A 20552-nucleotide genomic window follows, 5' to 3' on the forward strand; every position below is an offset into this window, starting at 1 on the left:
AGCTAGCCCCAGAAAAGGCCTGCTATCGCCTGCAATTATAGGGGCTTCTAGGGTACCTCTACTTTAATTATAAATAACTTTATAATTACTAATCGTATTAAGAAACCTTTAGTGTTATATTGTTCTAATTAACCCTGCATTTCAAATAATATAGCCCGCTAAGGATTTAGACCTAATTTACTTCCAATGCGGCAATATAAAGTTAAGAGGGGTAGGAAAGTTTTTGTGAGGCTCGTCTAACTTCCCGAGGCCGCGCCTAGGCCCTCGACGTACCTCCTATACAAATTTACTATGTAAAGTACTGAGGACGAATCGATTCCCTATTAATAGTAATCGATTCCCCGCGATTATTAGCACTACGGTTGTGCTATTGATAGGGAGTCAATGGGCCAAGAATCGTTGCCAGGCCTGATTCAGTCTCCCCAAGTGCCTCTGCCATGAAAGATATGAGTTTAGATTACTATTCTAGCTTTTCTTAATTATTAAAGCTTTTGCTTATATAATTAATATAACGATTATCCTAAGCAACTCGTGAGTCTTCAGGATTTGTGGCCCTGTATAAGGACATGAGCATGCGCAAGGCGTCTCTGTTCCGCAGAGCGCGGGCTTTGCTCACAAGGTCGTCCATCCGAAGGCTAGACAGGAGTTCAGGGCAACTCGTTATTTGACCAAGGCGCAGCTGGAGCACTGCTGTCCTGCCAGGTAACCTCCCTTCGCATCCGCGACAAATTGCGTCTTCAATCCGCTCTGTTTTCACTTTACCGTCCAAAAGTTCGTCCAGGAACTTGAAGACCCGAATGAAATCCAAGTCAGATTGGATCTCGTGGACCGGGATTTCGTGTTTCATTTCTTTTAGTGCCTGAGCAAGTTGGCCAAACTCATTTAGTCTCTGTGGAGCTTCCGGGTGGGCACTAATTTGCAACACGCGAGAAGCGGAAGTGAAACAGTATGCACTGAATTCTGACAGTGGAGCCCTCTGAATTGCTGCAACAGGAAACTTCGTAATCTCGAAGATCTGTCGCTCCAGAGATTTCTTATCACCAAGTGAGTTTTCTCCTTCTTAGGACGAGAAACAGTAGCACACGCTAACCGGGAATAATAGGGCATTCTTAATCAGCATATGCCATTCGCGAAGGGGGTTCCTTCGTGACTGGACCAGAACACACTTGTTGTGGAGGCGCGGGAGAGCCTCGTCATACTTGGGCGTTCGGGTCCGCCGGTGGAATGGAAATGTGACATCTGGAGTCCAAATTCCAGGAAACTTGCAGGTTGTGTCACTTTCTGTCCAGTTCTGCACGCCCTCACATTGATTATCTTGTGAGACCAGGCTAAATAAACTTCATGTTGAGAAGGCAAAGCAAACGGTTACGTGCAATGCTCCTCAGACGACTATCCATTTCACAATGATCTAAGGCCTATACTTATAGACATCTAGGTAACTCTATTACCCCTGAAAACTCCTGTATAGCCGCACAGCTGAATTGCCACTGTCAGCTCTAGGCACCCATTTCAAACACTTCAGTATACCGAGATCGCTCGGAAACTTGAAAAGTTTAACCGCGACGCAAAAAACCAAGAATTCACATCACATTTCATGGAATAATATGATACTTCTAGTTGGTGTTGATTTTCTTCCCTTCACCTGCAAATTTGAGATTCACGGGAAGTTGTTAAATGGTCTTGCAGGAAATACTGCCACAAGCGAAACGGCAAGAGAACGGTACCACGGATTGGAATAGCAATGAGTGCATTCGGGTATGCAGGCTGTGGGGATAAACGTGGCTGCTTAGTGTTCTGTCTCGTTCTTGTTCTTTCCGTTCGCCAGCCGCCGCCAGATTCCCAGATTAGTCAGTCCAGAAATGGATTCTGAAGTTTACCATAGACACTATGATCCACAGGGAACAACTTGTCTCTGCGCACCCCCTCGTTCAATATGCCACTAACTACTTTTTGAGGACATGATAATCCTCTCCAGTGTCCACTCTGGACTCGATGCAGTCTTTGAAGTAGTCGGTAACTATTTCTTCGTCAGCTTCAATTTATATAAAATAAGCGAAGGAATCCAGTTAATATGTCAAAGCATTCTCTGATATCATTTCCGATAAACAAAAGACGTTTGTTCACCGGTCGATTCTTCAATCCTGCCGTCAAGATGTCCATTGGGAGACACGGTGTAAATAAGAGTGTATTGTGAATCAACTTTTCCTCTATTATGTTTACTATACAGTTGGAAACGAGTAAGATTACTGTTATTGCTCAGGCGCTAATCACCCTCGGCTCAGTTAACTCACCTGAGCTGTATGAGCAACCTGACTCACGCGCCTGAGCACCTTAAGCAAATAGATACACAACCCGTGTGCCCCTGCTAACCCCTGTAAAGCCCCCTGTTTAGCTCGCATAGCATTCCTAAACCAGGATTATCCGCTCAAAGTAGTAATTTTTCCGCTTGACTCTCTTTAGTATATATATAAGTACCCTTCCGAGGTAGCCCTAAGAGGGTGCGTATGTAAATAGAGAATTATTTGGCCCCTCCTAACCTCCCGCGTTCAAAAATTATCGATTCTGTGAATTTTTCCTTTAAATGCCCTATTTCTTATATATTATCTCGCGGCCCTACGCATATACTCGCCTCTTTAGATATAATAGACGTCTATTGCTTCTCTCTAAGGCAAGCCTTTTGCTAAGCCTTACGAATAGCTTTATTTTCTATACCTATAACTCTATCTAAATATATAATAGCGAGGATTAATATAGGAATAAGCAAGAGACTCGACTCAAAATGGCTTGCTTATCTACCCTCCTTTGTATTAACACAATTATATCTACTAGCCTCGCAACGGTATCTTCTCTCGCGGCTGCTAAGTCCATATCTGGTGCGGGGCTTGAGGATGCATACAGGCTTAGCGCCGGATTTGTAGTATTGTCTGCTGTGGGGTGAAGTCGAGGGGTATGAGGGTTGCTGCTGTTTCGCCATTGCGGTGAGGGAAGCTATCTTGTGAGGGGGGAGGGGGCGGAATGGAAGGACGGAGGTGCGGTGGAGGGAAGGCCAGTGTAGTACGAGCGATTGAGACGGCCTAGGGGGCCGTCGTCTGGAAGCTTGGGGGGGCTAGTGTGTGGTTTTGATGCATGTGGTTTTAATGAATGTCAAGAAAACTGGAAAGTGCATGGACCCGACTATACTGCTGTGTTGGCATTGCGCTCTTGCAAAGAGGGTGACAGGGAGGTGATTCGCCATCGAACTTGATTTAATAGACCATGGACGGATGCAGAGTCTATGCTTTTTATTAAGCTTAATATTTTGAAGCTAGAGAAGGGAAAATATTAGTGGAAAACATGCGAAGACTGCAGTAGAGTTGGGAGAGCATTTATCATCTTTTGCCGCCTGAGCAGCCCCGACAAGGTGCACGAGAGCTGCAGCAACGCTGAGGCCGGGGTAATGAGCATCATCTCGGGAGAACAACGGCTCTAAAGATTCCCATTGCAAAGGATTACTTCCTGATTTCTCGGCCCGTTGGCAAATATTGATATAACTAAGCCATCCATATTGTGTATAAAGCCGGAGATAATTAGAAGAGCTTTCCAGACGAAATTAAGAGAGATTCCGAACATGACGCGGAGAAGAAGAGATCCACGCTATTCCGAAGCAGAAAATTCTAAATTGAAAGAGATTCTGGTATATTAGTCTATTAATATGGTTAGAAACACACATTGTTCAACACGTCCTCTTGCTTCAGTGGATTCCAAGAGATCTTCTCACATCGCCTCAGTGGACTTCCCTCCGAGACAACTTCCCTCCCCAAGATAGTTTGGTACTCCGCCAAATGTTGCCCGGGACTTGCAAACTAAGATGGTATGAAGATACTCCAGTAAATGATCAACTCGAGGTCCCTTAAGCGTCGCGGGATCCTGTCACAACAATATATGTGACAACGAAAGTCTCAAGATACCCGAGACTCGTCCCCAACATCCTCCAACTCCATCGCCTCTCCACCAAGTACCTCCTGCAATAGCCTCCTCTCAACACAAACGTGATACTCAGGTTGGCCCTCACCCTCACTCTCACGCAGGTCAAAGCCATACTTGACGCGCAACTCATGGACGACCGCAAGATGCGCCTCACTCAGTGCCTTCCTCTCCTCAGCATGGTGCTCCCTCATCCTTGTAAGATGCGGCGGCGGCCATGCAATTTGAGGCGGTAATTCGTTGAAACGTGCAACGGTGCCGCCCCAGAAGCAAGTCGCGAAAAGGCCGATGTTTTTCATCGCCGTGAAGGCACGCTCCCATTCCCGCCGCCGTCTGGCGACTAGCCATGGCTTCTCGATGGCTTCCTCGCGTTTCCGCTGTTGTGAGTTCATCTCTTCTCGCCGAGCAGAGTATGCGCCGCAGGCTGCATCAAGATCGCGGTGGAATTTGGCTCTCTCCTCTTGGTCTTGCTTCACCTGTAAATTGTTAGCATCAAGGTCACAGAATTAGTCTTGGGGCTTTACTGGGCTGAATATCCTCTCAAACTCTGCCTCCAAGTCTGTACCAGCTACGCCGTGGTCCTCTGGTGGCGGATTCGGTCTCTTCGACCGCGTGCTTGGCGCATGGGAAGATGTGGGTGTCATCTGTCCATGTGAGGTTTGCCGTAGCTCACTTTCTTCGGATAGAGGATCTTGCTCCCAGAGCTCTGAATCACTGGCTGTATTCCGCTCAGAACGAACACTTTGTTGCTCCCAGCCCACCTCGTGATCGTCCTCATGCCCCAGTAGTTGATGACGAGCGTCGTCCCCGCCTGTCGAATTGCCGCTGAACATGGTGGAATTGAGTTCGTTCAATTCGTCCGAAATCGTGAATCTGAATGCACGGAGAAGAGCATGCAAAATTGTGGATGTTTATCTGTCAATTGAATTATGGTTGCCTACATGAAGTCGTATGCCCCTCAGCTCATCACGTGTTGAGGGGTGGGTCGTAAGCAGGCCTTGTCTCTCTCAGCCCCGTTGTGAGGGGGAAAATTCGCTTAAGCCTCAGGCACACGTTTCGCTTAATTATGGCGCTAAGGTGTATTTAGCCTCGCTCCCAAGCTTCTCTTCAGGAATTAATTATAATTCTTGAAATCTCTCTGTTCCTACGTGACGTGTGTTTGACCGGTAATTCGTCAACCTGGTACATGGTTCACTTCTGCCTATTTCTTCTGAGTATCTTCACCGTTGGCTCCACGTCACCGCACTTTACAGGCTATCAGATGCCCGGGAAGCCGCATTTTTCGACCAGTTATGGCGCTGTTGGAAAGTTGTTTATCCGACCATTATCGCAGTCTGCTGCCAGGAGCATGTCGCTCATTTCAATCAGAATCCAAGGAACACTTCAAAAAGTCAAAATAGACACTTTATATAATGAGAAAGCGAGGCAAATGACAGAATTGGAATGCGTAAATAATAAGTAAACAATTATTTCAAGTCATGGCGACTGTTGTGGGCTTTGATATTTTGAAGTGTTGGCTTAGACCATTGCAGGTTTGGGGGGTCTCATATCCGGGCGCAATTCTCAAAGCTGGTGTATGCCTTACCCAACCTTTACATTGAACACCTGAACTATGAATGATCGGCAGCTAGGCTGCCATTTAATTCCTCGAGACACAACTACAAGTTTCTACCAACGAAACACAGCCCTACCAAATTTTCCCAGCCACTCCTATGGCTAGGGGTCTTGCAGAATCGAGGAGTTGAAGACAGCTTGTCTCTTGAATTCGCCGAATACCCCGAATACCCCGAGGCGGAGATAAGCGCACTTTTCGAGACAAAACATTATCAAGCATTGCGGACCAAATCTGGAACCTGACAAAGTGCTTGCATTTGAACTGCTCGGAGCGGAGGTTCGGAGCGTTCCGGAATGTCTTTTGACATCAAAGTGTCCAAAGATTATACACATCAAGCGGGTCACATTCCACGTACAGGTATTTATACATCCAGAAGCGCTTACATCTTAAATTCGAAAATTCATTCCATTCAAGACAATACTGTACTGAATGGGACAGGGCATTCATTCTGTGAAAGATATTGCGAGATTTGTTTTTCTTTCTCAGCAACGCTTCGACAGCGTGACCAATGTCAACTCCCCAGCATTTCCTCATCGCTGGCGCCACTGGTCGTCAAGGCGGAGCTGTCGTCAGTGCTCTCCTCACCCATTCCGACTTTGAAATCGATCCCAATCGTGTATGGGCCATAACCCGTGATGCAGCCGGAGCCTCGTGTCAACGCCTAATCTCCAAATGGCCTGGCATCAACATCGTTGCCGGCGACTTGAATACCCCTCACGCACTCTTTGAGCAGCTAGGAAATCACATCCTCTCTCAAACAGCCGTCTTCCTCGCGCAAGCCCACGGGCCCACCGAGCTCTCCGACGCAAAAGGCTTCATCGACGCCGCGGCAACTCACGGCGCTGCATATTTCGTCTACTCATCCGTCGACCGCGGGGGCAGGAAACTCAGCGACGCAGACCCGTCGTACTGCAAGACGTTTTCAGACAAGTTCTACATCGAGCAGCATCTCAAGAGTGTTGCTACCCAGAAGGGAATGGGTTACACGATCATTCGTCCGACTTGGTTCGCTGATAATGCGCACTGGGGCTTTCCGGGCAAGCTTTGCATGACGGGATGGAAGGTTTGGATGAAGGGGAAAAGGATGCAGGTTGCTACGACGACGGATATTGGGAGGTGGGCTGTTGAGGGTCTTGTTAGGCCTGATAAGACTGGCATTCGCAATGAAGCACTTTCTGTTGCGAGTGAGGAGTTGAGCTTCCAGGAGATTGACTTAATTTTCAAGAGGAAAACTGGCAAAGGGGTGCCAGTGACCTTTGAATGGTTTACCATTTTGATGATCTGGTTAGTGAAGGATTTGAACACCATGTTCCGATTCATTGATGAGAGGCCATACGGCGCAGACTTGCCTTGGTTGAAGGAACGATTGGAGCCGGCGACCGTCACACAATGGGTTGACACAATTCAGTTCTAGTTATGTATTGAATCGTAGATTTGTTTTATACCAAATCTCTGTATTTATTTCTTAAGTTGTGGTGTTTTCTTTTTCTTGCCCTGGGAGCACTGGTGGCCTGACACTCTAGAGTTGTGCCCCTGAGCTCGCTTAATCCCCGAAGAATCGACGATCAGTCGGGGAAGAAATCCTTGTTTTCGACCCCCTGCAGCCCACAACGTCATCGCGTACCACCAAATATACAGGTATTAAACGCATCGTCACCGTGGATATCATCAGTGATTTCGACCATAAAACAATACACAATCTATAGTTTGTCCTTTAACAATCTATCTTCACGAAAACAATTCTGATTTCCCGCAATTTCCACTGTCTCAACATGTCTAACAAGTAAGTTGATAGAACTGGACTCAGAATTTCGATGCGAATGCTTATTTTGATGTAGTACCAACCAAGGAAGAAAGGCGGAAGCAGAGGCGTCAGACGAGGAGGTCGACAATCATTCCGAAGTTGAATACGAAGAAGAATCCGAGCCAGAAGTCGAAGATGCGACCGCCGAGAAGCACATTGTAGATATCCACAACAAAGATCAAACCCAAGCCCCAGAAGAAGATGAGATTGACGCAGAATCCGAATTTGAGGACGAGCCTGAAGCCGAAACTTCTGAGCCCGAGAAGCCTTCCGTGAACGGCAACAGCAAATCCCAGGAGCGCGCCAAAGCCCCGGAAAAAACTAATCAGAAGACTGAAAATCAAGCGAAGCGCGATTCCGGTGTCGATATTGGAACGCCCAAGGAAAATGGCAATTTCAAGCATCAAAGTAATGACGAAGTTCACGCACAGCCCGAAGAAGAGGCCGAGTTGCAGGAACCTGATTCCGATGCCGAGACCGAGCTTGAAGTGCAGTCAAAAGAGCAGCCTCCCATGACCAGAAACCAGACCGGACTTCCCTCTGGAGCAGAACCTGAGCCCGAGACCGCGGTGCAGACGAGGCAAGAACAACCTGTTGACAAGAACGCGGCAAGAAAAGAGGAAGTGCGAAAGCAGAGAGAGTCATTGAGACAGCAAGAGGCGGAGCTGCAGCCTGAAGTCAACGGGGTGTCTCAGTCTCAACGGCAAGTTCAATCTCAAGAGCAAGGCCAAGGCCAGCTGCAAGCCCAGGGCCAACATCAATCGCAGGGCCAACTTGCAGCTGGCCCGATTCAAGCACAGGGCCAGGTCCAAGGGCAGGGCCAACTGCAAGCTGGAACGAAGGCACGGCCGAGAGAGCAAGGGCCATTGGTGCAGCAGCAGCAGCGTGAGCCTCAGCCTTTGGTAAAGCAGCAGCCGCGCCCAGTTCAGACTCAACCTCAACGACAAGCCCAACCCAAGCCGCAATACCTCGACCAAACTCAGCAAGCCCTTCCCATTGTCCAGCAACAACAGCAACAGCAACAGCAACAACCACAGCAAAATCAGCAACTCCAGTCTGACAATCCCTACGGCCCACGAGCGGAAGGGTACAGAACCTACGCGATCCGCGAGTCTAGGATCAAGGATCGGCCGGTGAAGAAGGATGCTAAGCCGAGTGCGATGAGTATCAAAATTGAGCTGGATTTGGAGGTGGAGGTGGATCTTTATGCGCGGGTTAAGGGTGATGTTACGATTGGGTTGATGTGATGTGTGGCGAGCTTTCTTTTGGTTATGGAGGAAGGAGGGAAATGAGGAGAATGGGAAAATTGCCGTAAACATATTTTGATTGTATTATAAAGCTGCTCGTACAGATATGGGAAACACTACCTCCTATCATCCAAATCATGCGTAGAATCCAGAACTACTCATTACTCTCCTAGATTGCACTTGGGTCACGAAGTCTGTGGAACTAACGCCCACCAGGGTGTCCATGTCTGTGTCGATGCCCCATCTCGCTTGATGGCGAAGCTGCCATTTCGCTTGAACTTGAAGCGGCTGCTGATTCCGTCGTAGTTGTCGTCGTGAAATAAGTTGGGGCTGCTTCAGATGTCATTGCTCCAGAAATCGCAGAGCTTGTGGAAGGGTCATCCAGAGTGATAGTTGTCACGACAGAAATGGTCACAATTGAGGTCTCCGTCGTGACAGTGCAGATGGCAGATTCGCTCGAGGAGGATGTTTGAGCTGGGCCGGAGGGAGTTGTAGTGGTGAGAGAGCCATCGTTGGTAGCTGTTGTTTGAGCGCCTGGTGAGGAGGTTGGGGAGGAAGTTCCGGTCACGACGCAAGAGCAGGCTGAAGAGATGCGGGTTGGATCGTTGTGGCATTGGGAAACCAAGTCAGGGAGTCCAGTAGTTGCGGTATTGAGCCCGGTGGTATACGTGGCACAGAAGCCAGTCGCTTCTGGATGGCGGATGAAATGGCGGAGGCAGTTGTCATGCTGGCAATCGAGGATTGGCGGAGTGGGAGTAGAGGTGGGAACGCCGGTTGCTACACAAGAGCAGGCGGAGGAGATGCGAGTCGGATCGCTCTGGCATTGGGATACCAAGTCGGGAAGTCCGGTAGTCGCAGTGTTGAGTTCGGTAGTGTAAGTTGCACAGAATCCACTCACATCTGGGTGGCGGATAAAGTGGCGAAGGCAGTTATCGGGCTGGCAATCCATGAGTGGTGATGCAGGGATGGGGGTGGGTAGAGCCGCTCCCGGAGTTGTGGGGGCGGCGTTCAGGGAGGTTGTGTGGTTGTGATGACGGCGGTGGTGAGATGAAAGGGAGCTGCTCGTCTGCTCGGCTGAGCTCGCCGATGTTACGGCTGCTGAGCTAGTCGGAATCATGTTCGATGAGGCGGCTGCCGTGGCGGTCGAATTCATGGACCATGAGACAGTAGAATTGTGATGGTGGTAATGGCTGTGGTGCCGATTGGAGGAAATAGATGTAGGACTCGAGGTCTCCATGGCTGAAGTGGCTGAAGCTGAGGAGAGAACAGAGCAAGGAGCAGTTTCCCTGGCTGTTGAGGTGACAGTCATCACGCAAGAGGCAGGGCATGTTTTGGGCCACGCTGCTGCAAATGGCGAAAATGCCATGGCAGCGAGCGCCAACGTTCGGATACAAGGGGACATTATGGATAGGATATAGTTATTGAGAGAGATATGTATTATGATTGTCAGGAATACCGAAGAGCTGCGGCGGACAGAGAACGAAGACCGCCTGAAGGTAGAGAATGGATGTGATGATGCGAATGACCCGACTCTTTGCTGATGCGATTGTAGCAACGATTGCGGCCACTACTTATAAGACTGCATCTTGGATGGAGGTAGGAGGCTCTCGCAGGGGAAGGGTATAATACCCTCTACGATATATTGTCGGGCCTTGCAGACAGAAGAATGCTCCCAATAACTTCTGGATCAGCACTTCTGCCTTGCGGAGAAATATAGGTAGAGTGAATAAGAAATATACCACCACCACGCCTCCTGAGACCAGAGGGGTTGTCTTGATGTGTGCCAAGATCGACGGAGCAAGGGGTAAAGGGGGACGGTACAGCTGGTAGGAGCTGCTACCCAGCAGGATTTAACGTGAAATGGCACATCAAATGAGTTGGATATGCCAAGCAGAAGACGCGATAACGGTCAGGGTAGTAAACAGTTCCGGCTAGGGGCCGACTCGAGAAAGATGAATGTCATCACGTGATAATCACAACCCTCCATCTTGAGCGTTTTGCAATAATGTCCCCGGAAACGATGCTGCAGGTTGGATTGCAAGAAGCAAGTGCCAACGGAGGGGTTTGTCTAGAAGTCTCAGCCAATGCTCAGGGGTTATTGATGTGTGGAAAGCTCTTGAAGAAATTTGGGCCCTCCAATCAGGCTTGGAGTGCGAGTGCACACACAAACTTCTTGCAGCCGCCCTCTCCTCTAAAACAGTTCCAAATCATGGCCTGAACTCAGAGGAATCAAATTGAAAGGGGGCTAGTTGCATGGCAATACCTCGCGTCGTCAAGGGAGGTGGATGTGCGAGGAGATGGAGATGTTGTCAGTGACGCGAGGCTAAGAAGTCGTTTCGACCTTTCCGCTTTTGGCGCCGCCTAAAAAGGAATGGGCGGCACTTGCGAGCATCACCACAACAATTGCTCGCCAACCTCACTCACCATGTTTCTGCATCCCTTTGCGTCTTTTTACCTTGCGTTCTGATTGCAGATATTCCACTCCTTTGCCCCTGCCCCATTGTCTGTCTCTCCTCCATGACGGCCTGAGGGGACCAGGATCGCCGAGTGCGAGTGTCTAGTGAGCTGGCCAGCCCGTGTCGCACAGCGCCCTCTTTCGATATTCCTCTGCGCCATCATGGGCGCCTGTTCTTCCTGCCTTGGCCGAGGCCAGAGTCGCGATCTATCTGACGAGGCAAGTGGCATCTGTCAATTTGGAGCCACGGCGGTGGACTGACAAGTTGTTGTATCACAGGACGAGCAGTCTCGATTACTTTTCGACGACCCCCACGGAAATCACTACGGCAGCTTCGGAGACCAAAATGTCGGAATCGTACAAGCAGATCCACAAGAGGTTCAGCGAGAGACGGAGGCCCTGCAGAAGGTCGTGATGCAAACGTCTAAGTAAGATTTGGTGCCCAAGATGCTGCTTGGGACGGCAGCCCGAAACTCGCGCATTCCCAGCTGCCCCTACCGTAAACAAGGACTCGACAGCTAATTCGTCCCTCGCAGTCACTTGGTCGATATCTTTGCTATGGTTCCCCAGGCCGCGCCACCGCCCTCAAGCACCGTGTTTCCTGCTCAGGATGCCAGACTGCTACACTACCAGGACGTTCTCGCAAAGATGTCTACAAACGAAGCGCCAACCGGACCCAATCAATTCCCTGCCAAGAACACACAAGACGCCTCCGATGGATGGTTATCGGAAGATGATGAAGTGGAGGAAATGAAGACATTCACGCCTGTCAAGTCAGAAGGCATAGGGCCGCTGCTGGGAGGATTTGCAGACGGGGATTTGGCCATGGAGTGAACATGGTAATCTATTCCTGCGAGCATGTTTGTGTTCCACGGCGTTTGGCGTCGTATGGTTGTCACAATATCCTCGACGACGACCAGACCTTCGCCGCACCTTCAGGATGGACAGATGAATATTAGGATTTGACTGGACCAGCTAAGCGTGATTGACTATGCGCTGTATCCTTCAAACATTCCCTTTTGTCAAAAACGCTTGCTCACTGGCTGCTGAGTCGTTCGCCAGAGCCTATCACATTGCTCTCCTGCCTTGCAGTCAGGCTTTGACAAGGTCCATTGAGCAGTAGCCACGTTCGCAAATTCCACTTGATCGATGTCTCCTCAGACCTGGCTCATAAAGAGCAGAGCCTTTCCTGCGTCCCTCTCCGATGCAACTCAAGTCTTCACCAAGTCATTCCGTACATATCACTGCCAGTGCTCACATCTACAGGCAGTCGGGGTATACCTTGTCCTGGTCTTCGCTGGACGGTCGTGGGCGCTTAGCCGCATATTGAGCCAAAACATCAGCATCATCACCTCCTCCCTCCCACATCCTCTTCCAACTTAGGTTATATTTGCTTATCTCGCGATGGCAGAATCTCGTCCGATGTTCCCATCTCGTATCCAAGATCCTCGCACTATCCTTCGCGACGACAATCTCCCACAGCCGCTGGACTGAGGGATTAGCGCCCGGGAATATTGGTCTGCTCACACCGACCCTGTTGGGGGACGTTCTTACTGGATCGATTGATGGCATCCGGTCTCACGAGTCACATGGAGCTGTCGGAAATATTTCAGGTCGTTTCATCGCTACACTACCACTACCTCGACTGGATGTCATTATCCTACTCGTCCCGAGCCGTTCCCTGCCTCCCGGCGCCGCAACAGACCCAAAGCCCACCATAAATGAAAGACAAGGAAGAAATGAAGTACTGCAACAAATGAAAGCATGAAACATTCGCCAATGTTCAACCGCCATCGGCTTTTTGTCTTGGCGTTCTTCTGAAGCACAATCAGCATCATTACTGGCTCCTTCGGCGCAGTTTACTGGGCACTTACCAGGCCAAGTTGCCTCTCTTCACCTCGCGTTCGTGCAAGAGCCTCTGAATGTCACATTGATAGGCGTAGATATCTTCTTCAGCCTTGGCAATGGAAGCGGTGCGGCCATGTTCCTTCCTCCAGCGGCGAATTCTGTCTTCCTCCTTGCGGATGGATCTCTCCTTGGTGTCGATCTTGGTGCAGATCTTGCACTTCTCCGCTAGTTTGTAGCGGTTCATGACCAGTTTCATGCCGCAGGTTTCACCAGTACGGTATTCTTTGGCACAGTGTTGTCGGAAATGTCCCCATTTCCAGCACTGGCAGGCCATCTCGTTGGCGTCATAGAAGCACATGATGACGATCTGTTGACGGACAACTGTCAGCCTGGTCTCAAAGCAAGGTCTCACATGAAACTTGGCGTCACCTTCCGTGGACAACTTACTGGTTGTGGGTGGATGGTACTTTGATGGATGATGTTTGAGTGATGAAGTCTTGGAAGGACTTGGAAGCTTTTGGTATGCCTTGAGGGTATGGATGTGCGAGATGGAAGCAAAATTGGAAGTTTGAGTGGATGAGGGTGGCTTATTGCTGCTGCTGCTGCTGGAAAGATCATGTCAGAGGGAGGAATTTCGACGGCTATTTATGCCTCGAGACGATACGGTCCGAGATCAACATCGACGATGCTCTCAGCGACTCGACGCGTTCAACCCCGCTCGAACTACCCTCCCCGACGTATGCCTGCATCCACCTTCGTCAACTTCAGTCAACAAACAAGCTACGCATGCACTTCGTTTTCAAAGACACATCCATCCATGTTAGGCACGAAGCTCCATGTGGTCCATCACAACATTGGCAGTCCTATCAAATGCTTGCCCGCCCCTCGAGTTCTGTCGCACTCCTACGGCCATCACCTTGCTTGGAGATGTCGGCCATGCTGGATAATGACAATTGTGTTGATAGGGTGGCAACTCCATGTGGAAACCGCCAACACATCAAAATTCCGCCATCAATCGAGGCCCATGCATGCTTTAGGCACATGCAGTCCGCAGAACTTAGGACTCACGTTATTAGCTGTCGATGCATGCTCTCCCTGCTTTTCTGGAACGCCACCGTTAGTTCCGTTGATAAGTGGAGGACCACAGACCAGGCCTGGTGGCCCTCGCGCTTGATGAAGGCCACGGGACAACACCAAGGCCCCATACCGGCCCCCAGCCGTGATTATTGTGGAGGGGTCCTTCTCAAGATCTTCAAAGAAATGCCTCAATGGACTTTGTGTTAGCCAACCGGGACCTCTTGGGATGAAGCCGGGCCGCTGTTGTCCTGGGTCCCGGGAACACCGTGGCAAGAGTCTGCAAGTGGACTTATTAGGGCTTCTGGTGGATTCTATATCCCTGATATTGGGATGTGAAACGGTTGCCAGCTGCCCGACCATCGAATCATCACATGCCATTGGAGTTTGCTTCGATTCGATCTTTCGATCGTACTGTTCAGATATTGCAAGTGCTATCTGCTATTGGTTTCATTCAGTCTCCCTGTGGCCGATGTCATCTTAATGTCTGCTGACTGCTAAGCACGATCGAGAAAGAGATTGATCTTCTGCAACCCACGTCGCCTGCATGCGTTGGTGAAGAGTCCCTTCAGCATCATACGATTCCATACCCCTCACCAGTCTCAACATTGGACAAGGATAAGATTGATGTGTTGTTCATGATGGCTTCCGGAACGCCATCACTCTGCATGAGAACCAACACGAGCTCGAAAGGCTCTTCTGCAGATCTCTGCACCGCCTTGCCACTTGTGACGGTTGTCCTTACCTACGAGACCATCTCTTTATCGGCAAGGTGTTAGAATGAAGCTCCCCAATGGGACCCCATTTCCACGTGGCATGCTCACCTTGGTTCTCTTACCTTGATGTCTTATTTGAAGAGTTTTAAGGCTTGGGTTACATGCAGTCGGTTCAGTATGACAAAATTTCTCATCACAAAACTTTATTTCTGTCATATAAGCCAGTAATGTTTTCGGTATCCGAGTTGGAGATCAAAACTCTTGCCTATCAGCCCTGACGCACTTGGTGGCTATGCTCGTGTCATTCTTGGTGCTACTGAACGCCCGGTGATCACTTTCTCGCTCTCCTATTGCTTAATCAACGGCCTCGACCTTTATGACGGCGACCGTTCTATTGTGGCAAAAGATGTGCAGAGAAATGCAAGTTTCGTCACGCACACCACCGCAGGCTGATAGAGGAGAGAACGTGCATTCGAGACTGAGCCCGGGCAGACCGGGCTGAGATCGACTTGGATCAAGGGCTCAGGAAATTGACCCCAGACCGACGGTGAGGGCTTCCTCCATACGATGGATGTTACGACAGGCTAGTTAGCGTCGGCAAGTTCTGAAGCACGGTGATGTTGCCTGATGCAAAGCAGGCCATATGTTGGAGGCAGGAGGAATTGCCCTTAGCCGATGTTTACACACATTTTGGCCCCATTTCCACGGCTGCAGTGGCAAGTTTGAGGTAAACAAGACCTGCCTCGCGACCTAGCGAGGCACAGACCGATCAACAAGATTTTGCAGAGCCCCAAACACCTGACTGCGGAGAATAGCAAACATCGTGACAAAAAACAGCGCTCAGGATTCAACTTTGACGTCTAAAACTGTCGTCGCTGTGTTCCCGACCGTCGGGTCCTTATTCAAACACATGATTGATTAGGTGCGCGGGAGGGACGGAAGCTCCTCCTACCAGGCTCACGCCTCCACCCAATGGCATGCCAAGACAACCCGGTGAAAATAATAGAGTGTAAGGCTGCACCACGATTTGGCGGTACGGGCTCCTGATTGGGAGATGCCTCTCGGGAGAGGCGTGACAGAGCCGACAGGTGTCCCGCTGACCGAGATGGGGCGAGTGGTGTCAACAGCAGGATGCGAGGGGGCTGGTCTGCAGCGTGATTTGGCAGGTCCAGAGGCCCCGTTTTGACGCACATCGCACTCAGAGAGTGTGCCCACTTGTGCAAACCGCGAGTGCTGGCCTGACCCCGCAGGGTACCGTTGGCCGCCGCCGAAGTGGCCGGCATACATCAGCAGCAGCAGTAGCAGCAGCAGCGGCGGCAGCAACAAGCAAGCAACAGAGCTACTACGTCCAGGGGCCAGGCCTGCAGGTAGACTTTACAAGTTCGCCGATGCGAGCTGACGGACCTGAGCGCGCCGACGCGGTGCCATGGCGAGCAGAGCAAGGCCTCACTCATACCATGACCATGTGCGAAGGCAGGGCTGGTAAGTAGCACGGCCGCCGATTGCGACGGGTGGTTGGTCTGCGTTGTCCGCTCGCCTGCGCGCTGAGTGAAGAAGGTGAGTGAGTTGGCGAGGCCAGAAGCTCGGCCAGCCTTGAAGTTGCGGAGCCAATGAAAAGGGGGTGGTGTTTTGAGGCTCGAAGATGTGGACGCGTTGGGGACGGCCACCGTGTTGGGCTGCCGGGGGGGGCATGGATTGCAGATTCGTGTCATGAGGTGACCGCAGTGTCGGATTTGTTGAAGAAAGAGGGGCGATTACCTTGCATTGTGCCTGAGGAAATCTGAGGTGAGGCTGGTGGGTAGGTTTTCGCATTGAGCACGTCGTTGGGCCCCAATCAGGGGGTACACGTGACTTGGGATGAAAGCAATGATGAAATATCAGAACTGGATTCGAGTTTAGAGAACGACGACTTTTTCTGACCCTGTACCGGACTATAGTAATGGAAATGAATAAAGAATTATTTTTGTTATGTTGTGATCAACTGTTTCAGTGCAGTTTGCTCGTTCGTCAAATGTCTCAATTGGCGATACGCGAAGCTCTAGACCCCACTAAGGGGGCAACGACACCTCATCCCTCCTCCTTGCAACCCAACTCCCTCTCTCTCTTTCTCTCTCGCAAGCCAGCTCAACACCACAAACGCACCAACGCCATGCCCATCTAAACGCCATCACATCCCATCCTATCACGATGTCAAACCCAACCCAGTCTCTTCCGCAACCAACCACAACGACCCCGCCGCAGCCCCCACCGCAACCCGCCCCACCCTCTCTTCCCCACCTCCCCTCCGAACTCCTCCTGCACATCCTCACCTACCTCGACATCCCCGATCTCCTCCCCCTCTCGCGGACCTCGCACCTTTTCCGGCACCTAACCCTCGATCCGCTGCTGCACTCTTTCCGCCTCGCCCGCGCTTCTGCGATCCTGAACCACGACATCCCGCTGCGTCCACGCCTGGCGGATCTCATGAACAGGTCGATCTATGTCACGCGGACTACGATGGTGGCGAGGAATCTGGGGCGGAAGTTGGTGGGGATCAAGTTGAATAGGAAGTTGGGGAGTCGGCCGAGCGTGGAGGAGCTTGTTGGGTGGGGAGTGCTGCCGGGGGAGTGCTACCATAAGGGAGGGAAAGGCGGGCTGGCGCCGGGACTTGTAGAGACAAAGAGGAGGGTGGAAAGGGAACGTGTGAGGGATTTTTTGAGGGGGTGGGTTGAGGAGTGGAGGAGGAAGGGGAGTGAGATACGGGGGGGAGGGGAAGAGAAAGTTGAGGTTAGGAGGATGGCGAGGAGGTTTGCGAGGAAGGATACTAAAGAGCAGCCACGGTGGGGACGCAGGGTCGAGATTAGAGAGGCCCCGGCGAGGGCGAAGGTGCTAGGTTTGAGGAGGTTTTGGGAGAAGGTAGGGAGGGAGGGGATTGCGGGTTGACGTGCCACTGGGAGGGCCATATGGAAAGGACATCAAACACACATGGATGCATACGGTGTTGGGGATATCTGACGTTGCATCTGTGATTACCATAGATGTATGGGAGGCTGTGTCGTGATGGGGGTACCTGCTGCTTTGGGAACAGCATTGCTGTACGGCAGAATGTACGTCGATAGACATGCTGCTGCTGCTGCTGCTTGAGAGAACACCATGGCCTCTCTCTTAAGCAAATGATGTCAGCGTCAAGTTGGCCAATTTTTTTAAACTTCGTCTTATTAAAGCCTCTTGTTAGATGCCTAGCCTCGAGATCCGGTCAGGTGACCACGATCAATTGCAATCCTAGTATCGCCAAAATTTGACCCCAAATCCGCAACTTCATCAATCCACCAACACAACGCAGAACCGCCAGCAATCGGGCTGGTGCTCATTGAGCTCCAACTCGTGGCTTGTATGACAGTGGCTTCGTCAATGCTGTAATCTTCCCACATTTTCTTGACGAAATCTTCCGCCCAGAAGGAACATCACGAAGCAGTATCTCGTCATTTTGGAGGGCCCGAATACAGCGCAGCGTCGAGTGCCATCGCCCATATCAAGACGCGTCGTTTCACTTGATCGCCAAGGCCGGAATGGATTGCCAATATCGCGAGGGTTCTTCACCTTGCCTTCCGCCCTTGAACTTTGGTACCACATCAAGCAACGGAGACCAAGATCGTGAAGCAACAGCTCTTCAACTCCAACCATCTCACTCTGTCAGCATTGCGGAGCTTACCAAGGATCGATACGGTCCACTTAGATCTGTCAATTCTAGTGCAGTGCCCCACATCAAGACCCCAATCCTCGAGCAACTGTTCCCTGGTACTCAGACCTCCATCACCTACACCTTCTTCCATGTGGAGAACCAAGGATCTAAAGAATCGCCACCTCGCCTTTCGAGCTCCAATTTCCCCAGGACAGCACAACTTGAGAAGATAGAAGATTTGATCACTTCGTCTGCACAAGCTCAACCGAATAACTTTGGGGCCAATTACGATGGGGACCTGATACATCAACAACCTTCCAAATTCACATTCTTTCCGAGACTCCCGCCTGAGCTAAGACTTCGCGTTTGGCAATTTACAACATTCCCGAGAATTGTCAGCTTCGTCCCGGGAGGAGGCAAAGCTCCTGCTCCCCTCTCTGTTTGTCGAGAGTCACGCAAGGAAACTCGCAAATTGTACCGCCTCTCCATACACATCTGCCCAAGAGGTAGGCATGTCGTCAGAGCCCGCGCCCAACGCCCTCGAAATGTACGCATCCCAGATTTTGGAGTTTTCATAAACTACGATGTTGATATCATCTACCTTGCCCCATCCCGCAACTTTTGCGACTGGAACATCATCGACGACGTCAATAACGTACAGTTAGAGCGGAACGATGACTGTCTTTGTATCGCTACCCTGAGATTTCCGCTTTGGCTGATGCCCGCTCAAAGAATCGCTTTCGAGCTGCACAATCCGCAGCCTCTCTCTACGAGAAATTACGATGACGAGTCCCTTAGGTGGAAATGTCACTTCGCCGATCTTGCAGAAGACTGTCCACTGCTGGAGGAAATCCTGCTGCTCGAGCATCACGAGACTCAACTTACGCCCCAGAGGCTGCTAGACACGGCTTTCCATTCAGAGACTGGAGATTCTTCGTTCGAACAGGCCTCGGAAGCGATCGAAGATGCGGAAACTTATGCCGAAAATGAACAGGCCGTGGTTCGAGACTTGAAGACGGAAGAAGAATGCGCTAAGCAGATTATGGGAGCACCCAAGCCTGATTACGATAATATATTCGCTCGGTATTGGTGGTCCAAGAATCCGAAGTTGACTTTCGTCAAGCTGGAGAAGTGAGAAGCCAATGCCTAAGAAAGGGAGTCCATGTACCTGGTGAATGTTTACAACTGTTGTCATTGCTGTAGCAGGGGGTCGAGAGGTGTTTCATGGCGGAGTAAATCCTAGCGGCGGCAGAATAGACTATCAGATCTTCTTTGCAGGGAGTACATTTGTAAGAATAGTCTCACGCCGTAGCAGGGACTTTGCATGAAGCCTGATTGTATCATTTGTGCATCTTCCTCCCCCCCATCTTTTCAAGACCCCTGTTTAAATTCAACTCACGTTAGCTTCGTCCTTGGCTCGTTTCAGCAGTACGCTTTGATGTTGTAAAAGAACGTCCGATACTATGTCATGTGATGCCACCAGCTTCATGGGTGCCAAACCGGTATGAACCTACGAAATACTTTCCAATCCACAAAATCCTCTACAATGGGAAATACATCCCAGAAAGGACGCTAGCACCCTATGAAAGGCGAGCGCTGCAGAGCTTGAAGAACAATGAGCGACAAGTCCAGAGTTCAAAGCAACTGGGAATTCTTCCTTTGTTGTTGAGATTTGGGGACCTAATCTACATGTCAAAGGTCTCAGTTGTGATACTATCAAGGACGTGATGCCAACAAGAGCCATGACTACAGCAACAATTGCAGACAAGACCCGAAAGTGGGAATCCCTGAGCAAGAGACAATATCTCACATGCGAGACATTCTCCCAAGCCTTAAACAAGATACAAGTGATGGACTTGAAGGGAGAATGGAGTGGCCGAGCCTGCGAAAGGGGTGGGTCCGTCGACTTCAGCCTTTTGCTAAGCGATCCGTCCGAGGAGCTGGACGCCACGAGTCTCGCGGCTCAAGATAGGACGAACAGTGCTTATATTCTTGCAACGGGTGGCAACGGGTGGTCGCAATGTTTGCCTTTCTTGGGGCTCAGGTACTCTATACTCTGAGACCTAGGGGCCCATCTTCAGGACGTCATATCTATATTGGGGAGACTTATATTCATGGAGTTATGGACAGAGGATTGATGCGGAGCGAGAAGATTGGGACAGCTCGAGT

At 50.5% G+C, this 20552-nt stretch overlaps 8 protein-coding genes across 8 annotated transcripts; 5 read left to right on the forward strand and 3 right to left on the reverse strand.

Moving 5' to 3' along the window:
• Window positions 1–520: 520 nt before the first annotated feature.
• Window positions 521–1239, reverse strand: K444DRAFT_625253 (uncharacterized protein; the record flags this gene model as incomplete). The annotated part of the gene is made up of 2 exons (XM_024882503.1): window positions 521–1059; window positions 1167–1239. 2 exons carry the CDS (start codon window positions 1237–1239, stop codon window positions 521–523), a joined length of 612 nt encoding a protein of 203 aa, XP_024742615.1.
• A 4476-nt stretch (window positions 1240–5715) lies between these two features.
• On the forward strand, window positions 5716–7073 carry K444DRAFT_185493 (NAD(P)-binding protein). The gene is made up of 2 exons (XM_024870875.1): window positions 5716–5935; window positions 6017–7073. The coding sequence occupies exon 2, from the start codon at window positions 6087–6089 to the stop codon at window positions 6990–6992; it is 906 nt and encodes a 301-aa protein (XP_024742616.1). The 5' UTR covers window positions 5716–5935; window positions 6017–6086; the 3' UTR covers window positions 6993–7073.
• An 821-nt stretch (window positions 7074–7894) lies between these two features.
• On the forward strand, window positions 7895–8629 carry K444DRAFT_518970 (uncharacterized protein; the record flags this gene model as incomplete). Its single annotated transcript, XM_024873913.1, has 1 exon — window positions 7895–8629. The coding sequence occupies one exon, from the start codon at window positions 7895–7897 to the stop codon at window positions 8627–8629; it is 735 nt and encodes a 244-aa protein (XP_024742617.1).
• On the reverse strand, window positions 8353–10332 carry K444DRAFT_185531 (uncharacterized protein). Its single transcript, XM_024870876.1, has one exon. The coding sequence runs from the start codon at window positions 10029–10031 to the stop codon at window positions 8832–8834; it is 1200 nt and encodes a 399-aa protein (XP_024742618.1). The 5' UTR covers window positions 10032–10332; the 3' UTR covers window positions 8353–8831.
• Window positions 10333–11034: 702 nt separating this feature from the next.
• On the forward strand, window positions 11035–12152 carry K444DRAFT_608286 (uncharacterized protein). The gene is made up of 3 exons (XM_024879350.1): window positions 11035–11303; window positions 11364–11512; window positions 11621–12152. The coding sequence occupies exons 1-3, from the start codon at window positions 11247–11249 to the stop codon at window positions 11916–11918; spliced, it is 504 nt and encodes a 167-aa protein (XP_024742619.1). The 5' UTR covers window positions 11035–11246; the 3' UTR covers window positions 11919–12152.
• Window positions 12153–12954: 802 nt separating this feature from the next.
• K444DRAFT_519446 (uncharacterized protein) lies at window positions 12955–13290 on the reverse strand (the record flags this gene model as incomplete). Its single annotated transcript, XM_024873955.1, has 1 exon — window positions 12955–13290. The coding sequence occupies one exon, from the start codon at window positions 13288–13290 to the stop codon at window positions 12955–12957; it is 336 nt and encodes a 111-aa protein (XP_024742620.1).
• Window positions 13291–16987: 3697 nt separating this feature from the next.
• K444DRAFT_480167 (uncharacterized protein) lies at window positions 16988–17635 on the forward strand (the record flags this gene model as incomplete). Its single annotated transcript, XM_024872985.1, has 1 exon — window positions 16988–17635. A coding segment is annotated over one exon (648 nt), but the record flags the coding sequence as incomplete, so codon positions are not given.
• A 297-nt stretch (window positions 17636–17932) lies between these two features.
• Window positions 17933–19687, forward strand: K444DRAFT_185595 (uncharacterized protein). The gene has a single exon (XM_024870877.1). It carries the CDS (start codon window positions 18271–18273, stop codon window positions 19516–19518), a length of 1248 nt encoding a protein of 415 aa, XP_024742622.1. The 5' UTR covers window positions 17933–18270; the 3' UTR covers window positions 19519–19687.
• Window positions 19688–20552: the final 865 nt, after the last annotated feature.

This window comes from Hyaloscypha bicolor (genome assembly GCF_002865645.1).
Source record: "Hyaloscypha bicolor E unplaced genomic scaffold K444scaffold_16, whole genome shotgun sequence".
In the NCBI taxonomy this organism is placed as follows: domain Eukaryota; kingdom Fungi; phylum Ascomycota; class Leotiomycetes; order Helotiales; family Hyaloscyphaceae; genus Hyaloscypha; species Hyaloscypha bicolor.